The following is a 27,028-nucleotide window of genomic DNA, read 5'->3' as shown; positions in this document are numbered from 1 at the left end:
CAGATAGAAAGGCAAGAAAATAGGCGAGAAAAAACACGGAGAAAATTATGTTACTTAACAGCCTACGCGTCCTGAAAAAAAAAAGGCTCTAGGGTGATAAATGAATACGAGAAGGAAGCCAATACACCAAAATAGGAGCAAGAAAAAACATGTAATGGTCCAGGCAGTGCGACAGTCCTAACATGATGCTCGTGAAACAGCTTTTCGTGTTTCGACAGGGTGGAGCCATCAAACATCCACTGCACCCAGAGCTACCTGCAATCGAGACAGGCTAGCGTGGTCGTGGACGGCCCAACATTTCCCGTCGCAGCATCGGTGACGAGTAAAAACATCTTCGATAGTTTCCTCGCTGAAGCTTTCGTCAAAATCTGCCGTGTCGGCATTTCCACGCGTATTGCAAAGGCTGCGTGTCATTCCGCAGTCGCTTACGTGTGCTGTCTCTGTTTAGCAGAGTCTAGTTGGCGAGGCAGGAATTAGGCTGACGCAGACGGGTGTGTCGCCATTGCGTTGCGCCAGCTCTGGTATAGACTTTTGTTGCTGTGTCTGACCTACACGACAGCGTGAATACCAGTTCATTCTTTTTATGGCCAAAAAGCAGCTGCTGTACTGGCATGTTCGTTTCCCGTTACGCCACTGTGGCCCCGTAGCATATGAAACGTGATGGTTTGTCCTAGCTCGGCTAGTTTTCAGCCAAAAGTTCAATGTTATTCTTGACTCTTTTTCATATCATAGCACAGTCTGTAGAAACACTAAACTAAAATATTGTAGGGCAAAACATCGCTGAACGTCGTGGTAGATCTTCAATCACTAAATGTTTTACGGCGAATACTTTAGGCTTTAAGTAGCGGCTATAACTCTAAACACGCATCAAAAACGTACCGAGTGAAGCTCATAGTAAGCAAAAAATAATAATAATAATCAATAGGATTTCGTCTTTTTAGTGTTTCCTCCCTTTTTCAAATTGTTTACAATGCGTCGAATATGTACATCTAGATCAAACTTCTCATTTATATGGTGTTTTAATTTTTAAGCGTCGTTTGACATGAATGAAAAGACATGGTTACCAGAACAAAGAAACAAAGGCGACAAGAGGCAAAATGTGACTGCACTTGTCGTCCTTGTCCCCTTGGGTTAGTGATAATGTCTAACTATGGTCGACATCGACCAGCCTAACGGTCTGCCCTAACTTACGGTCCTGAGCCAGCTGTCTTTACCATTATAGATACGTCTACATCTCAATCGTCATGCATTACTTGTTATAAACGTTGTGCATTACACAGATTCTTGGTGAATACGGGGTTACATGCATCATAAAAATGATAAATGTAAGTTTACGGAAACATACCACTTTGAGAACTAATTTTCAATATTTCCCTTTTTTGGCCGTAAGAGTTCCGGCAGCATTCGGTAGCCTTGGTGTTTTATAAAAAATACAAGAATGTACCTGAATCCCAATTGTATAATGCTAACGATGGTACGAACAAACGTTAAAATTTAGTGCCTATGGTAGTGAAGAATTTCAACTTCCGATTTCAAGATAACCACAAGGCACTAAATGATTTTCGCAGTAGTAATGACGCATTTATGGTTGTTATTGTTTTAAATATTATCTTTCTTACATAAATTCTTGGTCGAATGAATGATAAATTTGCAAGAGTATGTGCTGTACGCCGTATTTAAGCCTCGTGTTAAATTGTCAGCCTTCTTGTGAGGCACCAGCTTAGCTATTAAACTACAGAACTCATTCCTACATGTTCATATAACCACTCTTGTTGCGATCCAAAAGAATGGAAAGAAGGGGAAAATGAAAGCTTCCAATGAGAAATTCGAAAACATGTGGTGGGTACTGGACCCTCCAGCTCCCATCCCACGTTTTGGGACTTCTCAGAACCTTGTTGCACATGCACACTTAGGTGGGGGACTTGGTCAGCCTTAATGAGTAGTAACGGTCACAGTTATTGTGGTTCTAGTGAAGCAACAATATTTGGCGGTAAGTTGTTGCACATCTTCTATTTCTTTGTGTTTTGTTGATTTTGTCATTATTTGGGCTCACAGTATTGCAAATCGTACCAAAACAAAATGTTTTTTTTTCATTAAAGCGGGCACTTTACTCACCGCTGAGATTTACGTTGGGGACACACGCCATCTTAGCTGTAAGGTATGACTGTTCAATAAAAGGACTGAACTAATCGTGCTGAGAAAGCAGGATCATGAGGGAAGCTGGTGCAACAAATTTCGTCCTTCTCGTTCAAAATTAGCCTGCAATAAATAAGAGTAATGGAGATGTAATTGAGTAATAGAGTAATTCTTGTGGCCAGATTGCTATGTAAGACAGGTGGAGTGTGCATTTTTGTTAGCGTGTAAGGAACACGATAGTAATGTTTAAAAAAGTGCGGATATATTCGTTTGGCGGCACATTTCCACCAACGCTGGTGTCGACCACACTTCGATAATGTCGCTGTGTTTTATGATGGCTTTGAAATACCTGCTAAGTCAATTGTACAGAGACCACCGAAATGAAGAGGCATGTGCTCATATCGCTGCATTGATTTCGCTGACGAACAAGAAGCTGCCCTTTTAGAGCAGGGCAGCGCTCGTGCGACACATAGATTTACATACACTTCGTACGGGCATATCCTCTTGCATTAGGGAGTCTCATTATCCTTTATTTTTGTCCTCTCTATTTTCGATGTGCTAACACGCATACTCAAACATGTACGTGTCTCGAATTCAGACGCTCATGGAAAGTATACCGCCTCAATTGTTTATATTTTAGTCTTTCGTCTCTTCTGGGCTATTGAGAGTTAGTGCATAACTTGAGAATAAACCATGCCCCAATAGTAATATTCAGCGTAAATTTCAGCCCGTTGAAGCTCAGTTAGTTCCTTAACTTGCGCAATTTCCCGTATAACGCGCTTAACGCAGCGGGTTTGTCCTCAAGAGCATTCTGTGTCTGCGACATTGTTCTCGTTTCTCTGCATACTATTCTAGTGCTTTTACGGCCTTAACTACTTTCGGAAACAGCACCACGTTGCAAACATGCCACAGTGTGGAAAATTGAATTAACAAGTGTAGTAAGAACCAGATAAACCATGAAAACAGTCACCCGTGCCTAAGACAACTTTCGTTGCTCTACTAAAAGTTTGTCTAGAATGTACGATTCGGTCAGAAAAACTACACTGCCTGTACAGTCTAGAAATTTGCATTCCTTCGTTGCTGGGCTGGTGTTTAGTATGCTATGTAGCAAGAATGGCTATAGTGTTATAATTTACTGGAAGTAGTCATCTGCAGGTTAAACTTCTTTGACGAATACAGCTAAGCTCGAAGGTAATTCTCGAAATGTGCATACAGAGGGAGCTGACTGCAAATGTGACGTGCTCTTATTTGCGACGAGGCTGTCAGCTTAGTAATACATAATGGTGAAATAAGTGCCGTCATCTGGCACAGCCACTGTGCTTGGTGCAGATGTATACTTGGGTAAATACGTATGGGCTTTTTTGTAGGAGCCTATTTTTTCCCCGCTCTTTCACATGCCCGAACATTGCAGTGGATGTGAAAATATTGGGGACAGCCGTGATGACAGTTAATAAGTGAGCGTATTAATTAGATAGAGATAGAAGGAAACTGCGATATCTAAAAAAAGGGTCCGTTGCACGATGCCCCAAGAAGATTAAGAACTCACGTCTGCTCATTTCTCAATGTTGACACCGGAAGCGTAATATAAACACGCGCCTGCTTATTAATTGCTGCCTTAGGAGAGGGACGTTTTCGTAGTGACGAGAGCATGGAAGTACTCAGAGACTTCTCTGCTACGACTTTTTCTTTTTCCAATCCAGTGTCTTTTGTGAAAACAAACTGCGAGGCAACCTAACCGAAGCCCAAACTGCCATATGGCACGCACAGCATGCTCACAGAAGCCTCGCGTGACCTTCGCCCTTCTCCGCGGAGCGCAGGGAAAACGAAAAGAAAAACACTGCCAGTGCAAGTGCATGGGCAGCGATTATATCCCGCTTTCTTCTTTTATTTCTTAAAGATTTTCGTCTTGCCTCGGGACCTTCCAATTTGCAAACATCTCTTTTCCATATCTTCTTCCGGAGAATGAACGGCGTTCGAGTTGGATGAGGTTCCCTATGCCGGCCAATGTTCGTGCTTCGTGCCTGCATCATTGTCGGAATTATTTTTTAGGGTTTTTTTTGCCTTTACGAGTTAACTTTGTCTCGTGTCTTACTTTTTCGTGTAAACATAGTATGTAAATGCGAAGTAAGGTTAGTTGGTAGTCAGTGCTCCATCGTGTCCCTTCTTGATTTCCGAGCTGCGATCGTGCCATTTTAAAATGCCAGAATTATTTCTTTTATAAGTGATTTTTTACGTAACGACGGCTGAGTGCTTCGGGCTCAATGTATGAAGAACTTTCGGTATATGTTTTAAACGAAATTCCGTCTTACCAGATGCAGACGGATTGTTTGTTGTCCCGTGATATGAAATTAAGGAACGCTCCAGCTTCTTTAATACATGCCAAAATACCATCGAACAAGAGGTCTTTCATAAGCACCTATCCTATCATGCGAAGGCGGCTTATGCCATGCTCCGAGAAATCTGAACCTTCAAGCAAATTTACCTCACCCCACTCTTTGCAACATATTAGCATAAAGAATTTAGGCTGACATTTTTAATGAAAACAATTTTTGACCCAATGCTTTCACTGGACACATTACTCGAGATCTTCAGTCATTTCAAGATAGTGTTTACAGACAATAAGATTTGTCCATTTGGTCCCTCAATTTCGCTCGTTTGAGAGGTATTGCAATAAAATATGAGGAATGGGGTGCAATAGTGTGGCGGCGAGGAACAGCTGTTACTTATCAGAGAAGAAGCTCTAGCACAGTTTTCTGCGTGTGATTTCAACCAATGAGAAACCTACACGAGAAGCTCTACAGACTTATTATCACGGTTACGACAAGGTGCCTCAGAGACGTAGTACTACCAGCGGGGAGGACGGTGCCAGACAGACCGCCCGAGCCACGCATGGGAGTGTGGTGGAAGCGCTTTGATTATTTTGTGTCAAGATCTAATTGCCGTTATGGTGGTTTTACATTGGCTCACTTGGCCTCATTTTCTTTAGATAGAAAAATTTACGCGCAACAATGGAGCTTTGACGAAAATCACATACCAATATATGTCAATTACGTTGCAATTGAGCAAAGGCGTTGCTGGTAGAGAGTCTACAATCTTCTATTATTAGAAGAAAAATTCCTATGTAAGGCCGCTAAAGATATTGAAGAACTGTGCGGAAAGGTATAGTTTTCTCACACTAATGATCCTGGGGTTCACGAGCCTCTATGAGAGGTGGCTATACTGCCGGGACCAAACTTACAAAAATTTTGGTTCAGAGGTATGACTGGCATTGGCCGACCACCTTTGACAATCAAATTTCCAACAGGAAAAATGAATACAGTAAGTTTGTTTAACTTGTTATGTAAAATAATGTTCATTTAATCATACTAATCCAGAAGGGGCGGGCCCATTGCGGAATAGTGTGAGTAGTTTACAAGGATTTTCATTCGAAATCGCTCGTTGCCATTGCAATGAGCGATTTCGAATGAAAATCCTTGTAAAGTTGGTCCGTGATTCTCATTCTACATAAGTGACAGCGAGAGGGGAGAGAGGTTGAAGAAAGCCTTTGCGTGAAGGTTAGGCAGAAACCACAGTAAACGACTGCGGGTGCCACCTATACTCAATTGCGCTTCGAGTCTGCAGATGGCCCAGCCACTTGCCTAACTACTACAAAGAAGTAGCCAACGTGCGGCGTACTGTTCATTCGGGAAAATGAGCAACACGCGTGGTTCTTTTGACTAAGTAAAGCGCTTGTAGTGTCGCCGTATCTCTGTGTAAATGTTCTTGTTTCAAGTTTAATTGATCTCTACTGATTAGTTTTGTGCGCCGCACCTTGTAGAGTTGCTGGAGTATATGTGTGTAACGGGCAAGTTGATGCCTTCTTAAAAAGCACCTAAACCATGCTGTGTTCGAAATTGAGTTGTGGCGTTGAAATTGTTCATGAGTATTCAACAAACATGTAACAACAAATATTTTTTTGGTAACACTGCCTTAGTAGCGGGGTTACGAGTGTCTGATGATCCAAGAGGGGCTCTAGCTTGTTTCGCTCTTTCCCGCTCTATGCTTTGTTCGTGAGCTCGTCTCTCCTCCTGGCCGAGTCCTCCTTCAAGTTGACAAGCAGGCTCTTTAATGTGAATGATGGGACGAGAGGCATATGGTGACGTCATGACTAGCACTGCATTTTATCGAAAGGCCTGAAGAGGAGAAGGAATTCTTTCTTATAGTTTTTGGCGCGACTGCGGGCTCACAGCGCTGCCGCGTTTGGCATGGTTCTTCGTGAGGCATTGTGAACTCGATAATTGTGCATGCTTGCTATGTTAAAGAATTTATGGAAGGTTGTAGAGGGCACCTTTAACGAACACCTTGACATATTGTGGTAACGCTCACAGATCACAACAGCCTGAGGGTTGAGTTATTGAATTAAACAGGATTTGCATGAGTACATGAATTAGTGTATAAACTACCTTATTGGTCTGGTGTGACTCAGTTCAGCCGAACAAAGCCTCGCTGCGATAAAGCCTTAGACAAAAGGCAATAAGGACCGCCTGCTCGTGACATTCTTAGCCGGCAATCTGATTGAGTAAATGCATACGGCATGTACAAAACGTCATATTTTCTCCCTCATACAATTTGTGCTTCAATGTAATGCCCTTCAAACGTCCTTGTTTCATTGAAAATCTTCTTCGCGTGGCTTCATCGGCTGATGTATGCCAGTGTTCAGATGTTTAGGTGCTGTTAATGTTACCAGAGCGATTCATGCTGCCAAAAAGATGGAGAAGGAGTGCTGGAACACAGCTCGATACAAAAGATCACAAGACACCTGTAGCTTGTGCAGGGCATGGTGTGGTGCACTAAAAAAATGTGAAAGCATTAATGACAATTGACAACACAGAAATTGTATGTACGTGACGATGTATTTCGCATTTATATAGAACAAAAAGACGGAAAAACAAAGAGTGCGTGAAAGATGCAATGAAACAAAATAGGAATGAGGAGACGTGTGCAGACAGAATAATTTATCAGCAGCGCACCCGTATGAAAAATCGAAAGGCACATAAACGAACCAGCGGTGTAAACAAGCGCACGGCATAATGCTCAGAAATAATGGGTTATTCGTCAGGGCGTCCCCCTTCTACTTCGAGTTCCCTTTCGGGCCGGTAAGGGCAGCCATCCTGCTCCTCCCTTGTGGACCTCGGGCACGCGATCATTGTTTGAGCGCGTTGCAGGCGTCACGTCTTTGCTTAAGGCTGGCTGGCTGCTGCATGCACTCGCAGTTCCCGTGCAGCTTCATGCACGCCAAGCCTATCACGCCAGCACTTCGAAAGCGGCGCACACGCAAGAATTCCTGGTCATTTCGCCATTGCATCTGTATCTCACATATATATATATATATATATATAAACATCTTTTCGACTCGGGCATGTTACGCTAAGCCGTAGCCTTCTGTCCCACACGAGTTGAGTGCGCGAGCAACAAATGCGAACACTTGGCTACAACTTGTAAAGTCGATGCTTATTAGAAAGTTATAGGTGCAGATAAGAATGCTAACATTGCGTCCTCAAGTGTCGTTGCCCCGACGCGACGCTTGCATATGAGTTTTTTTTTTTTTTGTAAGAGTGAAGCTTTTTGTTTAGGCTGTCGGTAACCTGAGCTCCGTAGTAAAAAAACGATCGTCATCACGAACCGGCACGCACTTTCTTCAGCTTTTTAACAGTGAAGCTGTTTTTTATTGCGTAAGATTGTCCTACGCAATTAAAACATATTACACAAAATTGTAAGGCTGTGTTCGTTTATTTATTTATTTATTTATTTATTTATTTATTTATACTGCTGGCCAAAGGCCGATATAGGGTGGACTACTGAAAATACTCTTCACACATTGTTCAAAGACGCAAACACTACACAGTGAATCAAGAAAGACGATGCATCTGGCAGCTTCAAAGAAACTACACCAAACAGACCATACAAATCGTAATGCAAACGAAAAGCAAATCTAACCAAAAGTAGAACGCACAAAAGTATTCAAGTTTTACGCAGCAGTGACCAACATTGAGCAGAGAGCAACGTAATCGCAGACACTACACTCAACATACACTGTTCCACATGTTTCAAAATTATAAACATCAAGATAAGAAACAATTTTTATCATTACATCCTAATATTGGAACTGATGTCAAAGCATGCAAGTCGCCTTTCATTGAAAAAAAAAAGGAAGGTATTAACGCGTATATACGGTAACCTGGAGAATAATAGGCCAGTATAATTTTTTCAAATTCCTCTGAAGGGTTAATTTTAGTTATATTATGTGGGAGCACGTTCTACTTTACAATCCTTTTTGAGAAGAGGGAGTATTTAAAGGTGTCAGCCTTTGCCGGTATGGGCAAAAGTTGATCCTGATGGCTTGATCTTACAGACCATGAAATACGTGACATTCTGTTTAGCATGTATCTGTGAGGGTTAAAGTTGAAGCAACCGTGTTTCAATAAGTGAATGAATGTAAATCTAGCCACATTTCACCACAACGAAAGCTCAGGCAAGTTTAGTTGAGTGAGCATTTCTGTCAATGATTCTGTGTATCTATATTTCGACATAATAAATCTTGCTGCCCGTCTCTGTATTTTGTTATTTTTTTATTTCATTCTTTTTATGTGGATCCCATATTATGCTACCGTATTCAAGTGCGGTCGTATCAAAGTCATGTATACAGTTAGTGTTACATCTCGGGAGGCAAATTTTAGCTTACGTCTTAGCGTCCAAAGTTTAACTTCTGCGGTATCACATAAATTAGAAATATCATTTTTCTAAGATAAGTCATCAGCTATAGTAACGGAGATATAGTAACAGATATCAGATATAGTAACAAATACTTGAAATGTCTCACTTGTGTTAATGGCTTACCATCTAGCATATAATTATAAAGTAACACATTTTTGTTTTCCTAGTTATGAGCGCATATACTGTTTTCTCATGGTTTATTATTATTTTACATTGTGTGCAACAGTTAGTAATTGATTGTAGAGCTAAGGCTAACTCTAACTAATCCTCAGGATATGATGTTTTAGAATATATCAGGCAATCGTGCGCAAATAGGCGAACATTGATTTTGCTGCTAAGTTTATTTAAAACGTCATTACTATAACACATAAAAAACAGGTCATAAAACCAACCTTTCATCAACGCCGGATGTTAGATTTAAAGTTTTCGATTTATTCCCCTTGATCTCGACGTATTCCATCTTATTAGTTAAATATGATTGAGGCCACTTAACTATATATAAATTAGCTGCGAGATCAAGTAGTTTACCAAGTAACTATGAGTGCGAGACATGATCGAAAGCTTTTGATAAGTCTACGCGAATCCGTCGATCTCACCTGTATCATTATTTACCTGAGCAAAATCTTCCACTCTTTCTGCAAGTTTGGTGATTGTGGATATCATCATCAGCCTGACTACGTCCACTGCAGGACAAAGGCCTCTGCCATGTTCCGCCAGTTAACCCGGTCCTGTGCTTGCTGCTGCCAATTTATACCCGCAAACTTCTTAATCTCATCTGCCCACCTAACCTTCTGTCTCCCCCTAACCCGCTTGCCTTCTCTGGGAATCCATTCAGTTACCTTTAGTGACCAGTGGTTATCCTGTCTACGCGCTACATGCCCGGGCCATGTTTATTAAGCGGCCCATGTCCACTAAGCGTTTGTTTTTGCACATGACACTTCGTGACGTCAATGTCACTGGGGCTGATAAAGCTCGAAGTGTTTGAAGAGGGAATAAACGCTCTGGTGTTCTGTACCTGTGTGGTGCGTTGAAGTTATTACAAACAGATGCGCCATTTTTCCAGCTCAGAATACCAAATACTAAATCACAAGGGGTAAAATCATAAGGGGTAGATTTAACTAGATACCCACTTACTACGAGAGCAGCTAACTTTAGCACTGTGCATTTGTGTTGGTGCTATTGACAATAAATTTTTACTTTAGTTTGAGGTATCAGCATTCTCAAGAAATCCTGACACAACACCTGGCGGCAAGTGACTTCCAAACGACGCTGTGTGAATGATTGGAACCGACGGCGTGAACTCGACACGAACTTGACCGAAGCTCTACACTTCGCACCAGAAAAAAATGTACAAGTGTCCCCTACAAATTTGAGATTAGTGGATGAGTTAGAAAGCGTTGCCACAAAAAAGAAATAAAAGTGCCAGGAAAGAAACCTAACAGAAATAAAATCAACGAAAAAAAAAAGGGTGGCAACGTGTCTCATTGTGCCATGGGACAAAAAGAAGCAACTCTTAGGAGCACTGAAGAAAATTGAAAATGGGCGCGAAATAAACAGTATGGTGAGTTTCTCCCAAGATAGACAAAAACTAAATCAGGTTGGCGAAACCAGACGTTGGTACCAATATATGAAGAAACAATACAAAATGCACGAGAAGAAAGAGCGAAGACTAAAAAACAGGCACTGGAACAGCTCTGCAGAAAACGCTGAAATAAAAAGAAAGAAAACCTAGGCAGTGCTCCTGTCGTCGGGATTTCGAAGGGATTGGAGCAGTGATTTTGGCCCGTTTTTTCCGTCACGTTGTTTTGTTTCATCTTCTTCGTACTCTTTTTTTTTTTTCCGGAGTTCGAAACTTTGCACCAGTGGCAGCACCGTTGAGGTGGCAGCCGGGCGTACAGGGCGAAAAATCGGCAACAACAAGCAGGCACGCTGCGGTCGAATTTGTGCGAAACCGTTTCAGGCCTTCGACTTCAGCAGGGAGGCAGTTCCGCTTCTTTTCTTTTCGCTTCCTTTCTGGTGTGTTGGCTTCCCAGACTCTTTTGTTCTTCTTAGTAGTGCATCGGCCTTTGCAGTCACTTTTGTGTGTTCGTGTACTCGCTCCAACAACTCCCCGCCCTCACTTCGTTTTCTTGTGCGGGGTAACGAGACGGATGCTGTACGAGTCAGCTCTTTTAGCTTGCGTGAACGATCAGACTTCAAGTACCGCCCTAAGATAGCGAAAGAAGCTGGTTTGCTTCATGTCCGAAACGTTTCTTTAACAAGGAACTTGAGGGAATAAAAACCTGTTTTCGTTTCTCTTCCAAACTGCCTCCGCAATTTCTGGCCTGCGCACGTTGCCATTCAGCCATATGAGTTGTGTGTTGGCATGACTTCTACAGCTTTTGGGCAAAAAATACCACCAGCGTAATCACATACGTCTTGTCCAACACCGGTAACCATTCAAACCACTATCAGCAAACTTCTCGGTCATTCCGTCCTGCACCATGTCATTATACATGTTGCGCGCCCGACTGTGCTAGGCTGTTACAAGTATAGGAGATCTTGACTGTTATATCTTGCAGGTGACCATGTGTCTAATTTCTCTGTCGAATATGTATTGTTTTTTTATAGTCCGTTCATGATCACACTATTTGTAATGCATAACATTAGATTAGGAGAATGCCAAGACATCGAAGCTTCTGTTAGTCCATACGCAATGGTGCTCTGTCATGTTGAAAACGCTGCCCTGTGTGCGTGTGCATTTAGACCATACTTGGGAAAGCACTCGTTATATATTATTGACCGTTCTTTCAGGTAAATGATGAACATGTTGCTTAATCACTTTCTCACAGATATTTTACGTAGGTCTTTGATCCTCAAACGCATGTTGATATGACGAAAGCTTTTGTAGTTTTTTTAGCGAATAGTTCAACTGTATATCACAAATAACTCATATCTTTTTTTAAATATTTGTCTTCAAAGTTTCCATGTTTATTTGTTACTAAGTCATAGCAGTAGTCAAATTTTTGTAGCCAGACACTATCAAACTACTGATCAATTCAATCGTTCATTTATTTATATAACAAATGTCAGCATATTTTATCATAGGATTTTCAGGAACATTTCATCGTCGAATGAAAATACTGACTTGAAATAAGAAGAGCAAATATGCGGGCGTGACTCAGGCAAACAATGAAATTAAAAATCATGAATTTATCAAAATGCTGTGGAAGCACTACTGCAACTAAACCTGTAACAACAACAACAACAACAACAACAACAACAACAATAATAATAATAATAAGAAGAAGAAGAAGAAGAAGAAGAAGAAGAAGAAGAAGAAGAAGAAGAAGAAGAAGAAGAAGAAGAAGAAGAAGAAGAAGAAGAAGAAAACAACAAAAAGAAGAAGAAACATAATTGCAGTGAGAGAAGACAAATCGTTTTCAGCGTTTCCAGTAGAGACTTACAGACGACTCAAAGTACTCATCAGTGAGCAGGGAAAATAAAACATAGCTAAAGCACTTAGTAACGGTTTCGTTTCTTTACGTTTGCATTTTGGTGTTGGACTTTAGATGCAGTTTAACGCCTCTATAAGGAAGTGCGCGGAACAGTATTTTTTTTTTCGTAATGCACGCAACTTCCTTATATGCATCGCGCTTTAATGACCCCAATGAAGCAGATAAACTTACTGAGAGATAAGAATGTTTATCCAGAGTACGTTGAAATGGCTCTTGGCGATAGAAAAGTTCATTTTTTTTTAAACTGAATCACCGTATACCTTATACTCAAGATGCCCCGTCTTGATTACATCGATTTCGTGGCGTGCGGCAGCGCGAGTCACGTAGTGAGAAGACGCACTTACAGTGCTCAACTCGTATGTCTATAACGACGGAGCATTGCGCGCGGAACAGCACGAGCGCCATCTGCAGTAGCAAATACGCCACATCTGAGCATGCACGGCGCCAATGATGTGTGCCCTGCAGTTTCCAACCTTCTTCATCTCCGTGGCCACGATGACTGCTTTGGCCGTCGAAGAGCTGTAAACATACAAAACCGAAATAAAACAAAAAAAGAAATACTCTTGCTTCGTGATATCATATCACAGCGACAACGGTTCTACTTCTTTTTTTTCTTGTTTTTTATTCGTTCTATAAATCATTCAGAGCGCTTTCGACGGCCAAAGCAGTTGTGGCATCCACGGCAATGAACAAGAATCAGTATATCAAGGCAGGTACATCAGTGGCACCACGCATGCTCAGATGTGGCGTATGTGCGACTGCAAATGTGGCCGGTGCTGTTTCGCGCACGGTGTTCCGTCGTTATAGACATGCAAGCTGAGCACTGTAGATCGCAATGCGTCAGATGCCGATGCCGCTTCTTGGCTTTTCGTAACCTTGTTTCTGTGTAACTAGATGCGCTCCCGCAAGGTCAGGCCAGATACTGAAACTCATATGCGCCTTGCTGCGTGCTTGCCTTTTGACAAGGCTTGGCCACGCTGGAGATCAGCCCACTTGAATATCGCATTTCTTGTTGTTCATTAAGAGTTATCGTGGGATGACTTTATTGCCCCGTTGATTCATTTCATTCGTTTGTTTCGCGTTATTTGTGCGGGTGAATGAGCAAGTTGTATAAAAACCATTCATTGATATTGAGCCCAAGAATTGATTCGTGAAACAGGGAAATTCTCTGTAGAGGTTTTTGTTGCAGTGGTGTTCTCAATAAGTAGGAAAGGTAAAAAATTCAGCCAGGCCGTCTGACATGCTTCGTTATATGGACTATTTTGTACGTGGAAGTGTTCAGTATAGCGGTGTTTCACTGTACTTTTTACGATGCGTTTTTTTGATCTCGATCATAAAACTTTATGTAGCTGAATATGATCAAGTGTAAACATTGGTATTTACGATGTGAATGACGCGGGAATCGGGCACATAGCGACGACCATAAACTTGATGATGCCTTCTTCACTATGACAGCGCCTCTCCTGCCCACCAGAGCACTTATATGAAAGCAGTAGGTTGCATGTTCGATGTACACGTTTGTATACTTGTCACACATCAATTCACCCATTCTACAGAGACCTATTGTCTATTCACATGTTGAGGAGACAAGGTGTGCAAAGATGGGCACAGGAGATAAATCATGACACCGCAAACACAGATGTTCATGTGACAAGACACCACAAACGTCTTCTGTCCCTGTTGGCACGCCCCGTATATCTAACATGAACACCGACCATCTACCTCAGTTCTCTTTCATTCAATGTCGACGTTACTGTAGCTCCACAATGTTTCCACTTTTGTCGACGTGAATACAGCTTCTCATGATTCTCTTTTCCCGGCTACCTCGTATATAAGTGTGAAAATAATATTGTCCTCAATTGTCAGTGGCATGATATTTTCTCGTAAACACGCGAAATAACAAAGCCTTCTTTTCTACACAACATTAAAGTCTAGCTGTTCGGCTTACCCAAGCCGTACATTTCTCGCACTAGTTGTGTTCGCTTATTATGCACAATTATCTATTCACAAGCTCCGTGTATTCTTGCGTGAATTCCTCCTATCATGATTTTTTTTTTTTGCGCAAGATGTATTTTCTCTTGTTCTCATAACATAATGCCATTCTTCTTCGGGACGACCATTTATCTTCACACTTGCTTCTGAGTTGCTTCTTTTTTGTCATGCTTGTTGCGTAGGCGGGTCCCTAGTGGCCAGCGTATACTTTGTTGCGCAGTTAACCATGAGCGTAAGTGATGGCGCTGCTGGGAGTACGGAGCACGACGCTAACGCTTTTGCTTTCGATCTTGCAGTGACGGTGCTGCTGACGGAGGGCGCGACCGCTGACCTTCCCTGCGACCTGGGACCGCGCTCGGACCCGGCGGTCAAAGTCTGGTGGCACCGGGCCGACGACCCGACCACAGCGCTGTACACACTCGACCCGCCTCCCGGACGCCGCGGAAACCTGATGCAGGCGCGCCATTCGGTCGCTGAGCCATTGCGCGGACGCGCCCATTTCTCGGTCGTGCGCAGGCCCGCACTTCTGTCAATCTCAGCGCTGCGTTACGAAGACCATGGCCTCTACGTTTGCAACGTCGAGTACAAGCATGGCAGCCGCAGAAGCTACGATGTTGAACTCCACATCGTCGGTGAGTTCGTCTGCACATCCTAATGTATAAATAAACTATAGTGCGAATACAGATAGATCCCTCAGTTCACCCGCAAGCAGTAATAAAAGAAATGGTTATATGAAGCTGACTACGTCATATACTGCTAAACCCAACGACCTGACTTCTTATCGATCGTTAGAATCACATTACGATTGACTGAAAAGCTGAGGCACCCTGGGTAATGAACAATAGCGCGGACACCTCGTTTTCAACGGCTGTTTAGCCGCTGAGATTTAACACGTGCATTTAACGCACGCATGGTGTTGCTTTACGGCGTGAAATCCGAACAATGAAATCAAACGTAATTTTACCAAATGTCTCTCTTGACACATTTGCAGTTCTCACTTTCATTGCAATATTATCCGTTCAGTTTTTCTCCTCCTATCCCCTTAAGTCCGTTTGTTGTTCGAAAAAAAACTTAGGAGCTTGCTTGACAGACATTCCGCCCTTTCCATCGTTGAAAAGTTCAGGCTAAACAGTGGATGAGGACACGAGCATGGCTTCTTCTTTGTTATGGTTTTGTCAGAACTCAATAGACAAATTACATGATTACGAGCACTCAAGTTAACCGAGGCACTCGGTACATGTAATTCCATCCTATTGCGAGTGCTTGCTGCGATCGCCCGCGACTGGCCGAGGTACATACATCTTGAGGAAGCTTCAATTCAGGAGAGTGAAATGTGGGGAAACCACTGTACCCCTGCATCCGTAGTATGCAAATGGAACCGCTTTTTCTTAGCATTTTTTAACTTTTTCTTCTAAGTAGCAGTATAAATGCAGCTGTGCTATATTGCCTTCATCTACAACGTTGATAGTGAAGTGCACTTTACTTTCATCGTTGTGAAGTAATGCATCGTTTTGAGGAATACATAGGCCAATAACCCCTAGTAAACTTCTTAGATTTCATGGCACGTGAAAATCATACAGTGCGATTAAAAAAAATGTAGCTCCAACGACGAGTTTCGGCATCTCAAAAAAAGCCACCCAGCAGACCTCGGATAGCACGCACCCTTGCGAGACGGTTGCCAGTGTCCGGGACGAGGGAGGAGGTACAGTTGTCTGTTGCAGCAAGGGGGGACGAGTATGGCTCGAGCAGTGCCACCGAGGAAAAAACAAAGAAATACAATAAAGGGACTGCCACCCAGCGCTACACGGCCACCTACTCTCGTTCGATTCCTCTTCTTCCTTCTTTTCCCCCTTGCCACCATCTTAACCTTGCCTAGATCCATTCTACCCTCGCGTTCCAGTGATTCTTTTGTTCCAAACACGTTTCGCAGTGCTGCGATACCACCACGGTCGGTTTGGTGCGGGGCTTCAACTCAACCCATTGCGCTTCACAAACGGCCCCAAGAAATAGCGCGTAAACATGTTTACGTTCGCATTCTGACTTGTACTTTTATCACGAATGAGAAGGTTTGCGAAATCGGCTCGACCATTTTGCGCGTAGCCTTGCTTTTGTTCAGATCATTTCTCTATGCCTGAGCAATCGCACTTCCGAAGCTCCTCTGTACGGAGTGCCCTGCAGTATCCGGTGCGCGTGTTTTTTTATGCACGACTCTTTGTTGCTTCATTTCATGACTCTTTGTTTCTTGGCGAGAACGCGCAGCCGGTGAAAAATGAAATGCACAGGGGAAGACATGCGCAGAGGCAGAGAACCAGGTTGAGCGCGTGCAAAAAGCGAGTGCCTCAGGAGGAAGAGTACGCTAAAAGCACTATACGGCCTAACGGCCAACACTCGTCATCTCAGCACGGGCCGTAACTCGCTGGTGAAGGATTTAGGGCCGGCGAAATGCACGTTTGTGCGACTACTTGGGAAGTGGTCGTTCGCCCACTCTATACTATGAATGAAATAAAGCACAATTGCATGCACAATAACAAATGTTGCTTGCTCTTCGTTTATTGCAGCAGAGCTCAGTGCTAAACCGAAGCTCAACTTATTCTGGATGAATGCCAGCCAATGCAAGATGGAGTTCATGGACCTCGATTTCTCGAAATAAAGTAGTATTTTTGTATACAACACTTCCCAGGAATATGTGCTCTCAAGATTTTTGAAATACGATTAAGTAAAGACATCCAACCAACGTCAGACAGTACTTACGATATAAAAGCCCTGCGATGTCTTTTGGCCGTATGTTGATAACATTCCCATTCAATGGGAGTCTGAAGTGCGTTTTTTTCTTGTTCTCTTTCTTTTATGACAAAAAAATGATTGATGGTGATAACAGTGGTAAGCAATGGTAGAAGACCAGAAAAATATGTGCAAATACGAAGAAAAAAATATGCACGCAAAGTGCTTCTTTACAACATCGAATGTTCGCAACAAGGGCAGGTAATAAGTAATTACATGTTTTGAATGCCAGTGTACTGTACGCTCTCAAGTTTTCTATGGTTCGCTGCTATATACTTTCTATGCCCGTTACGGTACTTAGAGAATTCTACATTTAAAAAAATTGTCTGTGTGAAAATGCAACTTTTTTTCTCTCATACGAGTTTTTTTTTCACCCGACGAAAGAAACAGTTAGTAGGTAAAAATGTTTTATTTTCGCTACGCTTTTCTTGGTTCCATTGTATGTTCGCTTCATGTTTGTATGAATGAAGTTCCCTTGTCACCAAAAATAAAGTTCCCTTGTTACCACTAATGCCTCTCACCTATAAGTGGAGTGCGTTTGGCGCTCAAGCAAGGTAATGAATAGATTTGCTAGGTTTTTGCTAAATGACTGTATGGCGTGGGAAGATTTAATCATCACTGCAAATGAGCTCTCATATTAGGAGCTCTTAAAAAGAAACACCGCTTTTTTCACGCATCGGCAATTAGTATTGGCTTTTGCCACACACGGGCACGCCATGATTTACAAAAAAAGGGATCTGCTTTTTTTACAGTTTGCAGAAGGGGCAGGCAAAGACTCGAAATTAATTAGGTGGTTCACAGACAAAACTGTCAGAAAAAGTAATTCAACATGACCTGGTATAAAATTCCAACTCCAATAGAGGATCGGGCTTTTTCACACATTCAGAACACTCTTGCATAATGAATGCAGCTCATTAGACGAAGCGCTCAAAGTTTAGGACACGTAAAAAAAAAGATTCGTACACATGTTGTCAAACTAAACGTTGGGTGAGTAAATCAGATCTATGTCGCGACAAATGCACGTTATAGGGCTCCTACCTCTACAAGCATTGACAGTTTGGGCTGATTTTTAAATACAGATTCGTAAAACACCGAGTAATGGCGTACCGTCATGCTTCAGCTTATCGAGGCTGCTCATAAACTTGCTCCGTGAAGGCATTTTGAGCGTTTTGAAGACGCCCATCGAGCTTGCCAAATGAATGAATGATGGTGCAAAAAAAAAAAAAAGCTGGACCGAGCGACTTAGTTCTCTTGCATCGATAATATGGTAAAAAGTGCTGAAAGAGGCAGAGACAGAGCATTCTTACTTTCTCAATTACAAACAAGGGTCTATTATTTTTTATAATGAAAGAAATGCAAAAAAGGTCTTTTCTTTTTTATTAGCTGAAAATAAAAAAACAACCATGACTAGGTTATTCAGGTAATTGTGCATCTGTTGTTGTTGTTGTTGTTGATCACATTTCGTGCTTTCTATGTCTCAATGCTGAAGTGCAATTACATTCAGAGCACTACGTAGAGGATGTTTCTTTGTGTGTTGAGGGAAAAATTGAAGCAGTTTTTTGGGCGCTGTGCCCCAAACTCTCATTGGCATTATAGGGTGGCAGGGACCAATATGCCTATACAGGTTGTCCCAGGTAAACTTAGCCAGTTCAAAAGTGTGCCCACACACGCAATTCTGACTTGACTAAATGCATGTTGCTCACCGTTGCCTGAAGTAAGTCGGACTGTTTTCCGGGTTCCCGAATATTGTTGAATTAGATTCGTTTATTACCTAACTTTTCAAGAAACGAAGACGCATAATATTTTAATGAGAAAGTTGTAAATTGGTTTGCAAGACGTCTGATTAGGCAGTTTTGAACTTTATATTTGTTAGGTATTAGTGTTTTCTGCTAATTACAAATGCCCACGAAATACAAAAAATACCACGTGACAAATTCGCTCATGCGCCAGTGCGCACAATGATTCTAGTGCTCCCTGAAGTTCCGCGTACTACGGACTATAGCATTTGCCCCATTGTGCTGTCTCGGCAGGGCCGCAACGATGCTGGTGGCTTTACGATGAACACGTTTTGCTATCAGCCACAAAAACGATAACCGCTGTGACAGCTTATCGCTGTCATGAACCGTTGCGAGGGAAGCGTGTCGTTCGTACGCCGAACGTAACGGAGCACTAGAATCATCATGTGCACTGACGCGTGAGTGGGTTTGTCACGTGGTATTTTTCTGTATTTTGCGGGCATTAGTTGTTAGCAGAAAACACTAATCCTTAACAGATATAAAATTCAAAACAAACTATTCGAACATTTTTGAAAAGGATCTACAACTTTTTCATTGAAACTTTTCCTCCATCTTGATTCCTTCAAAAGTAAATAAATAAAGGAATCTCATTGAGCAATACTTGAGAACACAAAAAATAGTCTGATTAACTCCAGGCAACAATGAGCAACATGCATTTGGTCGCGTCGTAATTGCTTGTGCCGGCATATTTGTAAACTCTGGCAAAAGTTACCTATGACACAATACACACACACCCTATATATATATATATATATATATATATATATATATTGCTACGTGCCAGTGCAAAGAGTTGAAGAAGACAAAGCAGATAGACTGGCGCGAGTTAATCTGTGTGGCTGGTACTGCTTGCCTAACCGGCTGTAAATACATCGGTGACTACCCCTCCGAGTCGGTCTCCTTCTCGTGACATATTTGGTGGAGTTCTGCGATCCCCGTCCTCGCCATGAAACTCCGAAGCGGACGCTCCTTCGCGGCTTACAACATGACTACTCAAGACTTGGCTACATCTTCTCCGATCGCCCGCCCTTCTGCCCGGTCTGTCAACCCAGCACCCACAACAACTTTCGTGGCGCTTCCCGCGCTCAAAGACCCTGGCATGTTCTCGGGCAGCGAGGGTTCCGACGTCGACCAGTGGCTATGCCTCCACGAACGCGTCAGCGCCACTTACAGGTGGGATCCCACTCTTATGCTCGCAAACGTCATCTTTTATCTGGACGGAACCCCTCGTGTTTGGTTTGACAACCACGAGCATGACATAACAAGCTGGGACAGCTTCAAGGAAAAGATCCGTGAGCTTTTTGGCAACATCTCTGGTCGTCATGAACCTGCGAAAAATGAGTTGTCGGCTCGCGCTACCGGTATGAGCCACCGCATAAAACACTGGTAATGAGCATCGTATTCAAAGGCGTCCATATCGGGTGTCGTCAGCCGAGCGTCACATTATCCAAAGTGAGGTCGAGAATATGCTCGCCAAGGACATTATTGAGCCATCCTGCAGTCCTTGGGCTTCTCCTGTAGTGCTAGTCCGCAAGAAAGACGGTGCATGGCGTTTCTGCGTGGATTATTGATACCTAAACAAAATTACCCTAAAAAACGTCTACCCTCTGCCACGAATACATGATGCGCTTGATTGCCTCTATGGGTCCCACTATTTTTCCTCTATAGACCTTCGTTCCGGCTACTGGCAGATAGAGGTAGATAAAATGGACCGTGAAAAGACGGCATTCATTACCCCCGATGGCCTATATCCGTTCAAGGTCATGCCCTTCAGCCTTCGTAACGCTCCAGCCACCTTCGAACGAATGATGGACTGCCTGCTCAGAGGATTCGAATGGTCCACCAGTTTGTGCTACTCGGACGACGTCATCGTCTTTTCACCAGCATTTGAAACTCATATAGAGCGCCTCAGTCATCCTGGGAATCTTCCGTCGCGCTGGCCTGCAGCTCAACTCGTCCAAATGTCCTTGGACGCCATCAAATCACAGTGCTTGGCCATTTAGTAGACTCCAATGGTGTACAACCAGACCCGGCTAAAATCAGCGCCAGCCACACAGATTAGCTCGCGGCAGTCTATCTGCTTTGTCTTCTTCAACTCCATGCACAGGCACGTAGCAATATATATATATATATATATATATATATATATATATATATATATATATATATATAGCGCTATAGTGAACAAGTATAGTTAGAAGTTGGAGACGGAAAGTGGTTCACCGTGCGCTGCCCCAAAAGCATGTTCGCGCACGCACGCATGATGTCAGGAACCCTCGACAAGCATGCAGGGGCAAGCCAGCAACGTAAACGTGCCCACGTGCGGCTTATCCAGTGGTATAGCCTAATTAGACCATCGCTTCCGTGAGAGCGTCGCAGTGGTTAGGAGCGAGGGAGAGCCTACCGACTGGAGGACAACACACTGCACGGTTTATGGTCACGTGAGAGAAAAGGGGTGAACATGGCTCGCGCTTACGAGAGCGTCGGGGATCCTTACTCGTTCTCGCAGCGAAACGCGAGAGATAGGCCGGCTTGTCCGGTGAAAAATGCGCGTCCGAGCACGAGGGCACAGGGTCCGGTGCAATGGCTGCTTGACCGGTCGACAAGTCTCTGAGGCTCCTCGGCGGGGCTCCGGGGCCGTAACAAATGGGCCTCTTCTCCCCGCGAGGCGTTGCAACGTCCATCCTTGTCCCGTGGCCGCAGATTGGACGAGACGGAGTGGTCACCCAGGGAGCGCTCCATTATTCCTCGTTTAGACGCGCAACAAATGGCCGACGAGCGCCGAAGACCCCGCACACACGCACTTGGCCCGCCAGGCCACAACCCGCCGGCCTTGCGAGCTTTGCAGTAGCGCAGGCGGCACCTTTTCGGTCGACCCCCTTTTCCTTGATCATGTCCGTGCATCGGCGAGATTGAGCCTCGGCCCGAGACAGATAGAGACGCGCCGTGCGCGCGGCGCTGGCGCTATATACACGCCCCTCGGCGAAACACATGGCTCGGCTTTTCCGCTCACTGCGCTAAGCACGAGGCCGACGCTGAGGCCGTACGTTACGCTTAGGAACTAAAGTGCTAAGAGCTGCATTGCCTTGCTGAGATGCCTTTCGGTGGAGTTGCGAGCGAAGGATAAACTATCTGATGAAGCTACAGGCGTGAAGTACAGTCGTTCTACGTGAATCTTTAAGTCTGACGTCTATAAGCCAAAGAGAAATATCAAACTGGCTGAAGACTAAGTCGATGCTGGATAAATCTGTTAGATAGGTAGAACTATCTATATGTATTTCTATATTTATTTATTTATTGATGCTCATATAACTACCGAACAATGACCGTAATCCTTGACTTAGGAGTCTAGTAGCGGTACTCGCGCGTCGGTACTTGTGTACCCTGCCCCGTTACTTAAGTCGACCTTGGGCTTCAATGGATTACCGGAGCTGATCTCGGAGGCCCCGTAGAAAGAAGTGGATGGTTGAGATTTGTTGCGTCAGGTGCCGCAGTGATCTCGTCTGCTTACAAACTTTAAGAGAACTCGCTCTATTTCTATTTCTTACTTACCCTGACACTTCATTAGATCTTATCCTGAAAAAAGGCCGACTCCGGTATCATACGTATACAGACTTTTAACTTGGACCACCACTGTCGATTTATATTTTTAGGAATAACATTAAAAAATCAGAAGCGCTTGGAAGATAGAGAATAGTTTCACTGGCGGCTCGTGCCCTGATAGAAGAACCCTCTGTGCAGGACAGTGCACTCCGTACGTTTCCCCATGCTTTGGACGTCTGTTTCAGCAATAAAGTAGAGTGCTTATGTCTCTAACGCAAAGAAATGCGCAGAAGTTCCGTCAGTGCATTTCGCGTGTGTTTCTTTTATTTGCTTTGTAAACCACCTTTCGGCATGATTTTCTCATTTACGAAGGGCACCCTGCTCTAATTGCTTGATTATGCTAAACCACATAGGGACAGTGAAGAAGCCAGCCGCTGTTTTTTTATGCTGTCCGCGACTACTGGGCTGTCTTCATGTTTATGTTTGGCATTATTACGAATGGCTGGCATCAGCTTTTGAGATCAGCTTTTACGTAAGACCGTTTGCTGTATACGGGTGCGTCCACGTATGGCAATACGTCATATATACATCGTAAAAATTGGCCTATGATATCACTCATGAACCTATAAACCAGTCAACAGATGGCTGTCGGTGTCGACATTGTGAGCGGCACTAAAATTGCCGTTCTGTATTTTTACTAGGCGAACAGGGCTGTGTTAGGTGCATACACACGAAAGCAGTTGAGTAGGTACGAGTACAGCGAGCGCTTCATGACCTTATTATTTCCCGTCACAACATAAGAAAATAATAAAACAAAGATTCATTTAGCTACCCCAGGTGGCTTGGCTAATATGTCGAATGCAAAAGTGTCTGAAGTATAGATTGCTACAGCGCTGGTCTCAGTAGTGATCCCTCGTGTGAGCTTATTTGTAGCTTGCGCGCTAATTGAAGTCGTTTTTTGAGCTTTTATTCCGCACAAGACCACATTTCAGTATGTATACTTCTGCAGCGATGTTCTGTGCTTCTTCTTCTTCGACTCCAAACAGGTCCTCGACGTGAATGGCAACTGAATGGAAACGCTACATCATAATTGTGCGCACGTGAATATGAAGTACCTCTCAATGAGGAACGTGCAATTTGTTTCAAAAATGGCTCCGCAAGCTGTATGGAAAATTTTCGGTTATATATGCAAACTTATGAAACTCATGCTAGCCCGTATTGACGCTCAAAAAAAAAAGGAATAATTGCCTCTCTGCTGCTTTTACATTCAGCTTTCCTTTGCCACAGTATTGCAAACAACTACGTTGTGCTCAGTAGAACTATTGAATTCGATCACTGATTCCACTGTATGTTCAGGCAAAGAGCGAACATGTCTAACGGACGAAGCCCATTAGGAGGATGAAATTTTTGCCTGATGCTTTCTCCTTCCTTGCTAGCTTTCGCAACCGTCCTCCTACTTGCCAGGAAAAAGTAATAAAAATAAAGATAAGGTGCAATTTCTAATGTTTCGGTTCCAGGCAGTGTCTATACATTGCTCTTTCATCCTCTCGTGAGTCATTTCTGTTTTACGCCAGATGGTGACGGGTGAAAGCACCCTTGCGATTCCGTGAAGGCGACGGGCAAAGTCACAAAGAAAATAAGGAATTAAACATGCCAACAAAGAACAACGCTCGATGTGATGGCAGGACGCTAGAGCAAGATAAACAAAGTATGGGCGTGTCTGCGCGTTCGCCCCCGCTGTCGCTCTTGTCTGTTCATACAGTTTGTTTTTCTTTCTTCGCGTGTCCTGCCTTTGCTTTCTAATCGGGTACTCTGCCACGAATTGGGGGAGAAGGACAGTTTGAATGTGTGACTCATCCCTCCAAGCCTTCCATTTGTGATCGAACGTGAGGCAAATCAATTTGTTCGCCCCCCCCCGCACCCCCTTTGAACCACTGTTCTATCTATACCCCACTCGAAATCTCTTTCTCCCCCCTCACATTGCTGTTTTTCCTTATTTCGCAGTCCTGTTCCGACAAAAGGGGGCAACATGTATCGCAAGGAGGACACGCATGATGAAAAAGAAGGTTCGCGTGAATCACGAGGGCGGTGCATAAATCTAGCAACATTTATGTTTAACGAACCTGTGTTTCGATTTTTGGCGCGCCCGCAAGAAGACGAAGTGAAGCGGGCCTGGAATCAGAAACAATAAAAATATGGTCACGGTGCACGCGAAGCGACAATTTTTTTTCGTCTCTCTCTCCCTCTCTCTTATTCTTGGGCGGCAGCTCTGTGTTCGTTGGCGCCATGGGTGCGACCGCGAATTGGCAGCAATTCTGACTCGACACGAGCGTACGCTGCCGGTGGCATTAAGCACGCTCTTGCGTGACCGCCACATCTTACGTGCGACACACGGCGATTGTCCAGTGACACTTGACGCGATGCATCGGTATATACAGAGTGCTTGTTTATTTCTTTGCTATTTTCGTCGGCTAGTTTAACTCCAAACCTGTGCGAACGCCATTGTCACTCGACTTTTCCTATTTGCCATCCACCCTACGCTCATGCGGTAGCTCTCTGCCTCTCTCTAATCTGCCCCATTCCTATATGACAAACTTTCGGAGGAGGAGGAGGAGCATTGAAAGAAGAAAAACAGCGAGGTTAGAAATAACTCCGCCCAAATCAACCCTCACATTCGGCGCGTGCTGCTTATAGTTAAGAGCTGCACAACGAAGAGGACCTGCATGGATGATAGGAACACTTTGTCGTTTTCTGATATTGTATTCAAGACTGCTATTATCGGGTATCTTCTGCCGCTTCCTCAATGAGACGTCCTGTGTCGCACTTGTATCACTCACGAATAAAAAAATAATATCGCTCAAACTCGCCGTGCAGCGACGGCAAGGAGCATCTTGGCACCTATCGATGGCCATGTCTGGGCCCTTCAGGGACCTGCGCCACCAAAAGAACGGCCGAGGCAGTGAGCTGACACCGATGTCGCGGGTGCTAGATTAATGGCCATAGCAGACACATATCGATCTGGGCGGAAAAGCGAGAGCGTATGTCTGCTGATATTTCGCTGTTTGTTAGGGTATATTACTGGACGCTGTGAGCGATATCACCGACTTTTATTAATGCCTCTCGACGCCTTGGAGGATCCGATGCGTAGGAAGAACGCTCATTCTGGTGTTGACACATTTTCTTTTGCTTCCCATTCTCCGCTGTACCCGAATCTCGTGCAACGCTGCGAAGTCACGAGCCATACTTATCGTTCCGTGTAAGTCTACTCACTTTGTCCAAATGTCCGCTTTAGTAACAGTCGTAGTTTTTCCACGTCACGTCTCCCCATGGCCTTATTGTTCCAGAAGCCTAACAGTGCTTGCTGTGTCATCAATGTTCACTTGCGTGCGGAAGGATAGATGGGCCTATAGCGGCGTAAATTTCATATACACACCGTGATCTACAGGCATTGGTACACGGCCATGCTTCCTTACCATTTTATAGTACTTGCATATAGCCATGGCTTATAGCTTCTCTTTCGCTTTGCCTGCCTATACCTCCCTTTGCACTTTGGTGCACTATACAGTTTCCGCGAATTTCATCCTCTGAAAGTGAAACAATTTTAAAAGTAACGCTGACACTGCTCACACCAACAACTAATTTGTGAGCAACGATCTAACAGGAATTATTCTTTTGACGATACCTTCAAATCCTCACCATGCAGTAAAATTCAAACATCGGTGATTTACCTTAATCTCGGTTCAACTGTTCAAGTGAACACCATCTGTTCAAGACTAATTACAAGTACTTTACCGCCTTAACTTTTTCTGAAGGAGAAAAATTGTGAGCGATCTGTTCCCAGAATAAAACAATCAAGAAAAGCCTGTACGTATTTCCCAGAAAATTTTTCCGGTTGGCCGAAAATTCATTGTATTTCTTTTTTTCACATTTTATGAACATTCATGCTCATTGCGAGCTTCCGAAAATCTGATTTGTTTCCACCTCTTCTGAGGAATTTAAAATGTGCAATGATTTAAACTTTACTCTTGACGTCCAACCGTAAAGAGGGTTGCGACATGAAGTTCCGACACGTACCCTTTATGTCAGGCTTCTCAAACGCAGCTCAGAGCGGGTCTCCGTCTCGAAACTAAGCCCTGCATGCAAGCGCCGGGACAGTGAAGAATATTGAAGTAAAAGGGGAGAGGGCGGGTGGCGTTGGAACAAAACGTCAGCTAACGCTCGCATTTAAAATAACTATAATATATATCTCACGTACGGATCATTTGTTAAGAGGTGCTGGGGTCTGCATTCAAGGAACATATTGATACTGATCTCCCGAATGATTTAAAGGTGGACACCGACTGCGACATATAAAGATTTAGTTCCATTGTTATGTTTCAACTGATGATTACCCCTAGAGATGCCTCCTCCCTGTGCCCCCTCCCCCCCCCCCCCAAAAAAAAGGCTTGAGATCTGTCCCCATTTTGTAGTTTACCCTACCAAAGCGTTATTGATTCCAATGGGCCAGTAAACATTGCGAGTACCAATTTA

At 43.7% G+C, this 27,028-nt stretch overlaps 1 protein-coding gene across 1 annotated transcript in view; it reads left to right on the top strand.

Annotated features, from left to right (window-relative positions):
• LOC119176882 (neural cell adhesion molecule 2) overlaps nucleotides 1-27,028 on the top strand; it is a 407,687-nt gene that overhangs the window by 260,769 nt on the left and 119,890 nt on the right. Inside the window, exon 2 of the mRNA XM_037428224.2 lies at nucleotides 14,675-15,010. Coding sequence (XP_037284121.2) covers nucleotides 14,675-15,010 — 336 coding nt within the window. The remainder of the gene's footprint in view (nucleotides 1-14,674; nucleotides 15,011-27,028) is intronic.

The sequence above is a fragment of the Rhipicephalus microplus genome, chromosome X (assembly GCF_043290135.1).
Source record: "Rhipicephalus microplus isolate Deutch F79 chromosome X, USDA_Rmic, whole genome shotgun sequence".
Classification (NCBI taxonomy): Eukaryota; Metazoa; Arthropoda; class Arachnida; order Ixodida; family Ixodidae; genus Rhipicephalus; species Rhipicephalus microplus.
Note: the sequence above shows the minus strand (reverse complement) of the source record. Positions and strands in the feature narration are given on the sequence as shown.